Source organism: Ostrea edulis, chromosome 6, assembly GCF_947568905.1.
Source record: "Ostrea edulis chromosome 6, xbOstEdul1.1, whole genome shotgun sequence".
NCBI classification, from domain to species: domain Eukaryota; kingdom Metazoa; phylum Mollusca; class Bivalvia; order Ostreida; family Ostreidae; genus Ostrea; species Ostrea edulis.
Window position 1 is genome coordinate 41,346,884 of NC_079169.1, and position 13,481 is coordinate 41,360,364.

General features: G+C 35.1%; 1 protein-coding gene across 4 annotated transcripts in view; it reads left to right on the forward strand.

The window, feature by feature from the left end:
• LOC125683164 (dehydrogenase/reductase SDR family member on chromosome X-like) overlaps window positions 1-13,481 on the forward strand; it is a 103,744-nt gene that overhangs the window by 33,029 nt on the left and 57,234 nt on the right. For 3 of the 4 annotated variants that reach the window (XM_048924008.2, XM_056139596.1, XM_048924009.2), the window contains exon 3: window positions 7,648-7,716. The exons of the other annotated variant lie outside the window; for it this stretch is intronic. In XM_048924008.2, coding sequence (XP_048779965.2) covers window positions 7,648-7,716 — 69 coding nt within the window. The remainder of the gene's footprint in view (window positions 1-7,647; window positions 7,717-13,481) is intronic. 4 annotated transcript variants of the gene reach the window in all.

Sequence of the window (13,481 nt, forward strand, 5' to 3'; positions counted from 1 at the left end):
AAACAATTACGTTTTAATATTCTGATCACAATCTCCATTTAAAAAATTAATTGTGTCTTATTGAACTTATTTTCACTTAATTGTCAATGAAACTTTTAGATTTAGTTTGATTAAAATTCCTTATTATAGATAAAATTGAATTACAGATGTCAAGTCCCCCAAACAATGTTTCTTCAATGATCTCTTCAACAATATATGTTTATTTTAAAAACTAAGGGTAGTGTGTTTAATTTTTGGTCAGAAACACAATATTTATTTGATGCCTTAATTTATGCTTTTAAATTTTCAAAACTCCATCAACATGCAATATAATAAATATTTTGATCAGTTACAATTGTATTTCATTCACAATGTTTTTTACAATTTAAGGCAATTCAGTTAAATATATAGCACAAACTAAAACATGTAAAATGATTAACATTGCAGTCAGCTTTTCATTAAAGGGAGCTTATAATTACAAAATTCTTTACTTTAGGTTAAATAATACTTAGTGCACACTATGATCCTAACTTGGCCAAACTTGAAAAAAAAAATCCATGTTAAATGATCATGCAAAATAATTTCTTCTCCTAAATTTCTAGAACAGCTTCTGGATGATCACAGCTCAATTTTGATTTCTGAGACTTATAACTGTTTAATTATGTTGCGAAATGTAATACTAAAAATGAAACAGCAAAGGTTTCTTACAGACAAAATATAGTTGATGTATATTAAAACAATAGTTAATTACAGTGTAGTGCAATGTAATCCTAATTGTGATTCAATTATTTGATTTCAGATTTTTGTACAGATTGTCCTCTAACATACAGATACATGACTAATCTAAATATGAAAAAGATTATTGATATTATTACATGTGTGTTTCTGTAATTATAAGTTTGTAATTGGAATAAGTAAATCTAAATTAATTAAAAAGATCAGAAATGCATGTCGGTATTTCATTCATAAAAGGAAAATTGTTTTTTTAGAAATGACTTATGAAAATATGTACTGCTTATAATGTATCAATAAAGGAAAACGTTATGATGTATATCCATGTATATTGTCCCGTCACATTAATATATGTGTTTAATGATTAATATATATCATAAATGCTTGCATAAATAAACATTAGTAATACATGTGTGTGGTTACAGAAACTCAGAGCTATAAACTGCCAATCTGTAAATGAGTATGAGACCTGCACCACTCAGGAATTTTAAATGTTTTCTACTATGATTTTATATAAATCAAAGACTGCGATATTTTGCTACATATAAGAAGATTGATGCATGATCTGATAAAAAATTTTAATTAATGCATTGTCCACTGGTGTCTAATATGCACATTTTTTACCAGATTTAATATACATGTTATAAATGACAATTACATCCCTGCATTAGATACAGGGAGGATCCTGTTAAATATAATGCACTGTCCCCTGATGTCCTTTGCAGTTTTGTGATCAACTTTTAAAATTATCACTGGTACATTATATACTTTGGTTACTATATATATATACATGTATACATCTAGTCATGTTCTAATTTCCATTTATTGTTGCTTTCCCTCCACTTAAAAACAATCCATAATTGGTCACCTTTGAGCGTACATACATGTAGTGTATGAAAAGGGTGCTATATAAATATGGTATTATTATTATTAAATCATATCATATAAGGAAAAGTTGGAATTTTTCATTTACATATGTACCAAATGATAATCATACAAATACATGTCATATACTTTTCATTCATTCTAATTTTCTTAGGTGTGCTGCATGCATCAATGAGTTTAATTATCAAAATCTTTAAATATCAAAAAATTATGAATAGGTAGTATACACACCCCCTGGTCACCACAATAGATCCAATCAATAAAATTTACTTTCTTCATAAAATAAATTCACTTTATCTATACTGCTAGATTAGGTAAATGATTATGTTTCCATCAAAGAAATATTAAGTTTAGAAGTTTTAAGATACTTGCAATGCATCTTTCTTTGCTTGTGACATGCACATTCACAGATACATACATGTATACCTCAAACATGAAACAGACTATAATATTTTTTGCATGGAAATGGTAAATTGTATGCAACATTTCAGTGTTTGATAAATTGAACACAATCCCTATGCAACATTAAAATTTAATTTTGGCATTTGAAATAGAAAGATATGTCCTCTCAATATTTTTTTTCACGATAATCAAGACTTCTTTCAAAGTTGGCCTAGGTCCAAATCTAAGGACGATAACTCTTTCTTACCATTTCTTATTTAAGCTTTATTAGCTGATGGCATTAGGAAAATAATGCATTGATACGTAGATCTATATATTGCAAAAACAAATAAAGCACAATACACCATAATTTCTAATTGATACTTACATTAACACTGGAATTCCTTAAAGCACATCCATATCCGGTAGAAAATTCGCCGGGTCTCAGGTAGCTCGCGTTGGAGTCTCGGAGCAGCGAGATTATATTTCATTCGATAGTCTTTGATTTTACGCTCTACTTAACACCGATAAAGAATATGTTCCGAACACGTTAGTAGGGGTGTGAAAGCTTCCTGACATAGTGCAGATTCAAGTTTGGTCAAATCATGCCCCCTCCCCCCCCCCCCCCCCCCCCCCCCCCCCAAGGGTTGGATGGAGCCACAATAGGTGATCAAAGTTTTACATACAAATATAAAGGAAAAATCTTGAAAAATCTTCCTCTCAAGAACCACTGAGTTGTGATTGATTGATTGTTTTGATGTTTTTCGCCACATTCAACAATTTTTCAGTTATATAGTGGTGCCCAGTTTTTGTTGGTGGAAGAGAGAACCCAGATACAATGTAACTGGGAAGAGACCACCGACCTTCCGAAAGTAAATTGGGAAACTTTTTCACTTACCGGCGCGAGCGGGATTCGAACCCGCGCCGACCAGAGGTGAGAGGCCGTGTAATTATGAGCGTGATGCTCTAACCACTCAGCCACAGAGGTCCCCTAGAACCACTGAGTCAGAAAAGCTGAGATTTACATGAAAGCTTCCTGACATAATGCAGATTCAAGTTTGTTAAAATCACAATCTAATTAAAATCAGATTTTCTCTAACCGTTACGGTTAGAGAAGATCTGATTTTAATTAGATTGGTTAAAATCATGGACCCCGGGGCTTGGATGGGGCCACAACATTGGATCAAAATTTTACATACAAATATATAGGAAAAATCTTTAAAAATCTTCTTCTCAAGAACCACTGAGCCAGAAAAGCTGAGATTTACATGAAAGCTTTCTGACATATTTATGCCCCCCTTTAAAGAAGAGGGGCATATTGTTTTGCACCTGTTGGTCGGTTGGTCGGTAGACCACATGTTGACCACTCAATATCTTGAGAACCATTCACTTGATCGTAATGATATTTCATATGTGGGTTGGTTTTGAAAAGAAGAGGACACCTATTGTTTTTCAGATCAAAAGGTTAAAGGTCAAGGGTCAACCTACTCTGGACATACGAATATACTGTCTGCTCAATATCTTGAGAACCCTTTGCTTGACAGACATCAAACTTCGTACACTGGTACATCTTAAGTAGTAGATGACCCCTGTTGATTTTGAGGTCACCTGGTCAAAGGTCAAGGGTCAAACTGGACATAGGAATATATTGACCACTCAATGTCTCAAGAATCCTTTGCTTGACAGATATCAAACTTGGTACACTGGTATACCTTTAGAAGAAGATGACCCTTATAGATTTTGAGGTCACATGGTTAAAGGTCAAGGGTCAAACTGGACATAGGAATATACTGTCTGCTCAATATCTTGAGAACCCTTTGCTTGACAGACATCAAACTTAGTACACTGGTACATCTTCAGGAGAAGATGACCCCTATTGAATTTGAGGTCACATGGTCAAAGGTCAAGGGTCAAACTGTATATAGGAATATACTGTCTGTTCAATATCTTGAGAACCCTTTGCTTGACAGACATCAAACTTGGTACACTGGTACATCTGTAGGAGTAGATGACTCCTATTGATTTTGAGGTCACATGGTCAAAGGTCAAGGGTCAAACTGGACATAGGAATATATTGACCACTCAATGTCTCGAGAATCCTTTGCTTGACAGACATCAAACTTGGTACACTGGTATATCTTTAGAACAAGATGACCTCTATTGATTTTGAGGTCACATGGTCAAAGGTCAAGGGTCAAACTAGACTTATGAATATACTGTCTTTTCAATATCTTGAGAACACTTTGCTTGACAAACATCAAACTTAGTACACTGGTACATCATCAGGAGAAGACGACACCTATTGATTTTAGGTCACGTAGTCAAAGGACAAAGGTGGAACTGGATATAGGAATATACTGTCCATTCAATATCTTGAGAACCCTTTGCTTGACAGACATCAAACTTGGTATACTGGTACATCTTCAGGAGAAGATGACCCCTATTGGTTTTGAGGTCACATAATCAAAGATCAAGGGTCAAACTGGACATTGGAATATACTGTCCGCTCAATATCTTGAGAACCCTTTGCTCTACAGACATCAGACTTGGTACACTGGTACATCTTCAGGAGAAGATGATCCCTATTGATTTTGAAGTCATGTTTAAAGGTCAAGGGTCAACCTGGACATTGGAAATACATGTCCGCTCAATATCTTGAGAACCCTTTGCTTGACAGACATCAAACTTAGTACAATGGTGTATATTCAGGAGAAGATGACTCCTATTGATTTTGAAGTCACATGGTCAAAGGTCAAGGGTGAAACTGGACATAGTAATATACTGTCCACTCAATATCTTGATAACGCTTTTGCTTGACAGACATCAAACTTGGTACACTGGTACATCTTCAAGAGAAGATGACCCATATTGATTTTGAGGTCAAAAGTCAATTGTTGAACTGGACATAGTAATATATTGTCTCCTATATTTTAAGAATTATTTGCTTGATTGACACCAAACTTGGTACACTGGTACAGCATAAGGAGTAGATGACCCCTATTGATTTTTAGGTCACATGGTTAATTCACTCTTGACATAGGAAGATATTGTGTGCTCAATATTTTGAATTGATGATACTACTATCAATTAAACGATGTGTGTTTATAACCCTTTTCAATTTTGCACCATGGGGGGCATATGTGTTTTACAAACATCTCTTGTTCAGGTTTCAGTTTGTTGAAATCATGGCCCCCAGGGGTAGGATGGGGTCAGAAGGGGGGAATCAAAGTTTTGCATACAAATATATAGGGAAAATCTTTAAGGTGATTCAGGTGAGCGATGTGGCCCTTGGGCCTCTTGTTTAGTATACATCTTGGTAATACTGAACTGTAACACTTTTGCCCTTCGGCACCGGAATTTGTACGGCTATACCATCACATGAGAAGAATATGCAATAAAGAACCTTTTTAGCTCACCTGAGCCAAAAGCTCAAGCAAGATTTTCTGATCGCCTGTTGTTCGTCATCTGTTCGTCTGTCTGTAAACTTGTTACATTTTTGACTTCTTCTCCAGAACCACTGGGCCAATTTCAACCAAACTTGGTCAAAAGCATTCTTGGTTGAAGGGCTTTCAAGTTTGTTCTAATGAAGGGCCATGCCCTCTTCAAAGAGGAGATAATCACAAAAATGCAAAGATAGGGAGAGGTCATTTAAAAATCTTCTCAAGAACCTGAGCCAGAAGAGCTGAAATTTACATGAAAGCTTCCAGACATAGTGCTGATTCAAATTTGCTAAAATCATGGCCCCTAGGGGTAGGATAGGGCCAGAATAGGGTATCAAAGTTTTACATGCGAATGTTTATGTAAAATCTTGGAAAATCTTCTTCTGAAGATCACCACCGGGCTAGGAAAGTACAGATATACACGAAAGCTTCCTTACATAGTGCAGATTCAAGTTTGCTAAAATCGTCACCCCCAGGGGTTGGATGGAGTCACAATAGGGGATCAAAGTTTTACATGTGAATATATACATGCAGGTAAAATCTTTGAAAATCTTCTCAAGAACCACTGGGCTAGGAAAGTACAAATTTACATGAAAACTTCTTGACATAGTGCAAATTCAAGTTTGTTAAAATCATGACCCCCCAGGGGTAGGATTGGGCTACAATGGGGGATCAAAGTATTTCATACAAATGATAGGGAAAATCTATCAAAATCCTTTTCTCAAGAACCACTGGGTTAGGAAAGTACAAATTTACATGAAAGGTTCCTGACATAGTCCAGATTCAAGCTTGTGAAAATCATGGCCCTGGGGGGTAGGATGGGGCCACAATAGGGGATCAAAGTTTTAGATGCAAATGTATAGGTAAAATCTTTAAAGATCTTCTTCTCAAGAACCAATGGGCTAGGAAATATGAATTTTCATAAAAGCTTTCTGACATAGTGCAGCTGGTTCAAGTTTGTTAAAATCATGGCCCCCCAGGGGTAGGATGGGGCCACAATAGGGGATCAAAGTTTTAGATGCAAATATATAGGTAAAATCTTTAAAGATCTTCTCAAGAACCAATGAGTTAGGAAAGTATGAATTTACATGAAAGCTTTCTGACATAGTGCATCTGGTTCAAGTTTGTTAATATCATGGCCCCCAGGGGTAGGATGGGGCCACAATAGGGGATCAAAGTTTTGCATACAAATATATAGGGAAAATCCTCTCAAGAACCAATTGGGCTAGGAAAGTACAAATTGACATGAAAGCTTCCTGACATAGTGCAGATTCAAGTTTGTTTAAATCATGACCCCTTGGGGTAGGATGGGGGTAAAAATAGGGGATCAGTTTTACATGCAAATATATAGGTAAAATCTTTGAAAGTCATCTCAAAAACCACTGGGCTAGGATAATAGAAATTTACATGAAAGCTTCCTTACATAGTGCAAATTCACACGAACACATGCACACGCACGCACACACACACACACACACACACACACACACACACACACACACACACAGAGTTCAATTTCAAATATATTCAAATCCAGGCCAAGGGGTAGAATGGGTCTTAAGTAGGAGATCAAAGCCTTACATAAGAAGTTTGTCAAAGCAATCTTATTCTCAAGAGCACCATGATTAACCATGTCAATACTGCATGCATCCTCTAGTTGTGCATTCAGATTCACGTTTCTTGAAATCAATGTCCAGGGGGTAGGTTAATAGTGCCACAATAAGTATTCAAAGTTATACATGAGACTGCATGTATGGGGAAACTTTGAAAATCTGATTTTTGAATATGGACTATGGAGTTATCGGGATAAATTTTTACATGATACATGTACATGAATATAGGTGAATAAAGGACATCTTTATGTTGTGTGTATTCAAATTGACAATGTATGGCTTAGGTGATGTCATAATATGAGTTAAAAACAGCAGGACCGTGTAAACTTGGATGAGCTTTGTGGTCCAAAGGCCTATAGCTATTTTTAAAGAATAATTAAAACTATGATTGAGCACCATGTCCATCAAAGAGTTGTTGCATGTTACTCAAGTGATTAGTGTTAACGAGCACAGATCTCTTAAGTGTTGGTATGGGACATTTTTAAGGACACATAGTTCCATTGTCAACAGCTTCTATTTTATTTGATTTCTGTGATTTTTGTTTTTGATTTAAAAAAAAAGATTCAAAGATAAGAGCGCAAGGACTATTATCAGAGGAATTTTTTTTTCATTTCAAGGTGGTCGCAATATTCAGGAAGGCAAAGAGGCCATAGAAAAAATTAGACAAGAATACCCAAATGCAAAAGGTAATTATGTATTGGTATCTCTAATGAGACTGACTGGCCACAGCAGTCTCGTGATGAGGTACGTGCTCACTTCTCAACTGGGAGGTCCCAGACTTGATTCTCAATCCTGATATTGTTTCAAACCTAAGATATTTATCATAGTTAGTGATTGTTTCTTCGCCAAGCGCCTGACATTTTTCTGGTCTGTAGGAGTCATGTATCATGGCAGGCATTTGCAACCCTCATCGGCCTTGAGAGTCGTGCATATATCAAAATTTGGGGCACTTCACCTACAGGTAGTGCTGCATACTTGAACATTTTACAATTCTTTAATCTACCCTGGGGTATGAATTGGATTTTCATAATACTATGTATGACCACTGCCTGCATTCAGTATTGCAACACATCTATGACATATTGAAGCAGGGGTAGCAGGGAATTCCATTTCTCCTAGGGCTGAAACGATACATCCCCTTCACGATATGATACATATTGCAATACTTATTCCACGATTCAATACTTTCAATACGATACAGTTTACAGAGGAAACCAAAAATAACATTGAAGAAAAATTTAATTACCATGATTCAAAATCATAATTTTAAAAGCAATATATTTCCAAAATGCCAAACGATAAGATGCATGTTGGCTCTGTTCGAACGTTATTTGACGTTATTTTGTCCCTCATGCAGGTAAAAATAATAAGTACAGGCCGAGCCTGAAGTATTTTACTGAATCCGTTTGTAATGAAAGTATCGAACCGAAAGCTGAGGCAATGGATCAAACATTGAATTGAGCATTTATTAGCTCACCTGAGCTGAAAGCTCAAGTGAGCTTTTCTGATCGCCTATTGTCCGTCTGTAAACTTTTTACATTTTCGACTTCTCCAGAACCACTGGGCCAATTTCAACCAAACTTGGTCAAAAGCATCCTTGGGTAAAGGGCTTTCAAGTTTGTTCAAATGAAGGGCCATGTCCCTTCCAAAGGGGAGATAATCACAAAAATGCAAAAATAGGATGGGGTCATTTAAAAACCACTAGGCCAGAAAAGCTGATATTTACATGAAAGCTTTCTGACATAGTGCAGATTCAAGTTTGCTAAAACCATGGCCCCCGGGGGTTGGACGGGGCCACAACAGGGGATCAAAGTTTTACATACAAATATATAGGAAAAATCTTTAAAAATCTTCTTCTCAAGAACCACTAAGCCAGAAAAGCTGAGATTTACATGAAAGCTTCCTGATAAAGTGTAGATTCAAGTTTGTTAAAATCATGCCTACCAGGGGTTGGATGGGGCCACAATAGGAGATCAAAGTTTTACATAGAAATATATAGGGAAAATCTTTAAAAATCTTCTTCTTAAGAACCACTGAGCCAGAAAAGCTGATATTTATATGAAAGCTTTCAGACAAAGTGCAGATTCAAGTTTGTTCAAATCATGGCCCCCGGAGGTAGGATGAGGCCACAAGGGGGATCAAAGTTTTGCATACAAATAATATAGGGAAAATCTTTAGATATCTTCTTCGCAAGAACCACTAAGCCAGAAAATCTTATATTTACATGAAAGCTTTCTGACATAGTGCAGATTTAAATTTGTTAAAATCATGGCCCCAGGGGTAGGATGGAATACAAGGGAGGGGGATCAAAGTTTTGCATACAAATATAAAGGGAAAGTCTTTAAAAATCTTCTTCTCAAGATCCACTGAGCCAGAAAAGCTAATTCAATGTTTATACATCACATGTATTTCTGAATGATGAGTGAATCTTTTAATTTTCATCAGACTCTTTTTCATCACACTCACAGACCAGGTCCCCATATCCCTAACAGTGTCAACCTTTGACTGGTAGCAGTGAGGTATTTAATTTTATTATACTTTCATGTAAAATACTCGAACCTGATTGGTCGAGAAGCATTTGAAAAAACATATTGTTACCCTCTGAGAACAGAAAACGCACCCCAGGGTGATAGTATCTAGCAACGGGTAACAGTACTTGACAACGGGTGATATTATAAAAAATTATCACATACGTCAAATTTATGCACGTATGGTTCGCCATAGATTGCTAGACGACGTCGTTTGACCGTTTGTAAAAAACGCGAGTACCTGCATCGAAATACGAAATATCGCATGACAATGATTGATCAAATGTCAACAGACGTAAGTATTTCTGCTTTCCAGTTTACATAACATTCAGTATAATAAAACAAATATTGCATGTAGTTGAGGGTAACATTGAAATTTTCACCCCTCGAGAAACCATTGTCAACCTCAGCTGCGCCTCGGTTGACAATGGTTTTCTCGGGGTGAAAATTTTCAATGTTACCCTCAACTACATGCAATATTTATATATGATATAGTCTAGAGGAAATTCGAAATATAGTAGTGACATTTCTTCCTCACTGAATTAGCTGGATTTTTAGTGTTTAAAGAAAAGTGGAGTATGGACTAGGGGGCTAAAAATGCTATTTGCCAAATTTTCAACAATATTAATTACAAGGCAAAGCAAAGGACAAGGGACGTTATTGGCTATATACCGCCGAGATTTTTTTTCATTTTTTCAACTTTCATACTGTTACAGTTCAACATTTTATTCACCAGGACACAAGTACACCACAAGTGATGACGTATCATGCATAATGAGGGTCAGGCTAATAAACGTAGACACTAGCACGTAATATCATAACATCTCCCTTCCTTTGGAATTGAAATAATGGACAAGTTAACTAGGAACTTAAACTTTGATTTACAATAAAAATGATCTAAAGTGAATTCAACTTCACCGAATCAACAAAGGTAGAATCTAGCAAATAATACCAAAATTATTACAAAGTAATTTACAACATTGAAAAGTGTTCATGTTTAACACACACACACAAATGTCACAATCATTCAATTTTCACATCATATTCCTCAAGTTTCTTGGGAGGCTTCCGTATACGCGAACTAGTTCTCGATTTGGCTGAGTTTGTAGCCACGGCGGTTGGTTCACAAGAATTAGGCAGAGCGACGCGGTTTTGAACAACTTTATTGTCCTTGATCTGCGGAACCTCATTATGAGTCACTGAGGGTGCATCACACAAGATATCATAGTCTGGTAATGGATCAGCATTGGCGTCGTACGGTTCCTTTAATTGTGGCACGAAGGTCTTTCCGGTTCCGGCGGTATTGTTTGTTGTCGATCTCGACGATGTACGAGCGCTTTCCAATATTTTCTTGGCAAGTTCCTTAACGCCATTTTTTCTCTGGGTCTGTGTTTGGTTTCATCCGCACAGGTTGTCCTATGTTGAGGTCCGGAAGTTGTTTAGCACTTCTGTGATAGTAAAACTTGGCTCTCTGTCGCTTGAGTTTTTTTGTTTTTTTTCCCCCCCCAGTTTTAACAACATTTATTCAGGTATATAGTCAGGCTTTTACAAAACCCTTACAACCCAACCTGACCAGGGGGTACAGGGTTTTAAGAATTCTAACTCTTTCGCTCAAACATTCACATGGACAGACATTCATACTAAACGAAGGCTAAAAGTAAAGAAAGTAGAAAAAATTGACAATGTACTCTGGCTGAGTTCATAAATATCATACTATAATAATTAACCATCAGATATATGATGTAATACCAAGGTTGTTATTTAAAAAATACTACTTTAAACACACTTATTGATTGAATATACATTTACTTCACCTCGTACATGTACGAAGAAAAAGAAAAATTATAACAAATGTATATAATTTTATAAAAGAAGCATTTTAGGATATTTTTGTTTTAACATAGTTTCCGTTATACTTGAGCTAATGTTTCAAATAATTTCCATTTCTTTTCAAACTGATCTGTACAATTATATTTACTTGCAATTTGTTTTTCCACTCTGTATACATTAGTCCAAGTGGCTTTAAATTTACTCAATGACAAATAATCTCCTGTACATTTGGAACAGTATATATAATGTTTCAAATGGTAATTTTTTTTTTACAATTTTTTATTTTTGTGCACATACCGGTATATCAGATATCCAGAGAAGAGTAAAAAAAAAACAAGGAAAAAAAAAGAAACAAAGCATATGAGCTGAAAGTATGTGGGATTTGAGAGAGAAAGAAGAAGAAGAGAGAGAAGTTAAGAAAACAGAAGGTTCCATCAATTCCATTGGGCATCAAACATTTCCTTTTTACCATTTTTATACGAAATAAATTGAGTTTCATAAAAAAAATTCCTTTGTGAAATTGCAGCACGCACACTCAAGGACTTCTCAGTGCATCTTGCTGTGTACACATAGTATTTAAGCCATAAGACAATAGTGTTTTGTATCAGACTATTATTTTCAATAAAACCAAGAATAAAAGATTTTTTTGTAATAGCTATCTGTAAATCAGTCTTATCTTCTAAAAAATGCTCAAATTCTGCTAGGAATAATTGTAAAAAATCACATTCCCACAGAATATGTTCTATTGTTTCCTCTTCAGAATGACAATGATTGCAGTACTTTGAGTCAATTTTTTTGATTTTGAATAAAAAAGAGTTTGTAGCTAAGATTCGGTTTATAATTCTGTATTGAAACCATTGTATTTTGCTATCTTTTGTCACTCTGAAGGGTATTTTATGAATTATTTTCCATTCTTTAGTGTCAACTTCCAAAAGCTCACTCCATTTTGTTTTGCCTGATGTGATTGAGGTATTTTGATTTATAATTTCATAAAAAAGTTTTGATTTGTTGCATTTCAACACTGTATATATATTTGACATAATCAATAGATTTGTGAGCTTTTTGATAGTTTTGTCACATCCACAATTTTTCACCCAAGCCTTAACAGCATGAATAATGCTATTATATTCTAAAAAATTAATCTTTATATTTGGATAAGTATTGCAAAACGATTCAAAACCAAGAAATGAACCATCTTCATTGATTATATCATTAAGTTGTCTGATGCCGCAAGGCACAAGTTTTAGCGCCTTTTTGTATAAATGTCCATGAAAGAGTATCAAAGGCTTTTTCAACATTTTATCAACATTTGTTTATTATAAAATGGTTTTCCACCAATATGAATATTTGGGTTATAAAATAGAGGTGCATCGGCAGCAACATCAGACTTTTTAATAAGGTTATGCAATGTCAGCCATGATTTAAATACATCTATCCAAAATTTATTTTTCAATGTTTTCAAGATTATTGTAATGTATTCAATTCCACAGTTTACTAATTTGCTTAAGTCCAACTTTGGAATAAAATGTTCCATCACTCTATTTGAAAACATGAGATATCTTATCCAAAACAACTTCATAGATGCTATGAATGCCATTAGGTTTACCATTCTTAAACCCCCATCTTCATATTTTTTAACAATGACCTCCTTTTTGACCCTATGTATTTTATTATTCCATATAAACAAGAAAAATATATTTTCTAATTCCTTAAGGTAGAGTTCAGAAGGATTTGGGATTGGCATTAAAATATGGTTTAATAATGGCAAAACCAATGCCTTAATAACTGTAATTTTCCCTATGGGAGTTAAAAACCTTTTCTCCCATTGTTTGATTATAGATTTGATTTGCACTAATTTTGGTTCATAGTTTAATTGTGGTATCTTATCTAATTCCATGTCAAAATGTATTCCTAACAAAGTAAATCTGGTGGTACCCCACCTAAGCCTGTAATTTGGCAGCAAAGTTTCATTACTATATTTTTTGGAACCTAACCATATTACATGAGTTTTTTCATAATTGATATGTAGTCCAGATATTTCTGAAAAATAATCTAAAGTTTTAAAAGTTTCTGCGAGAGATTCTTCACTGCCA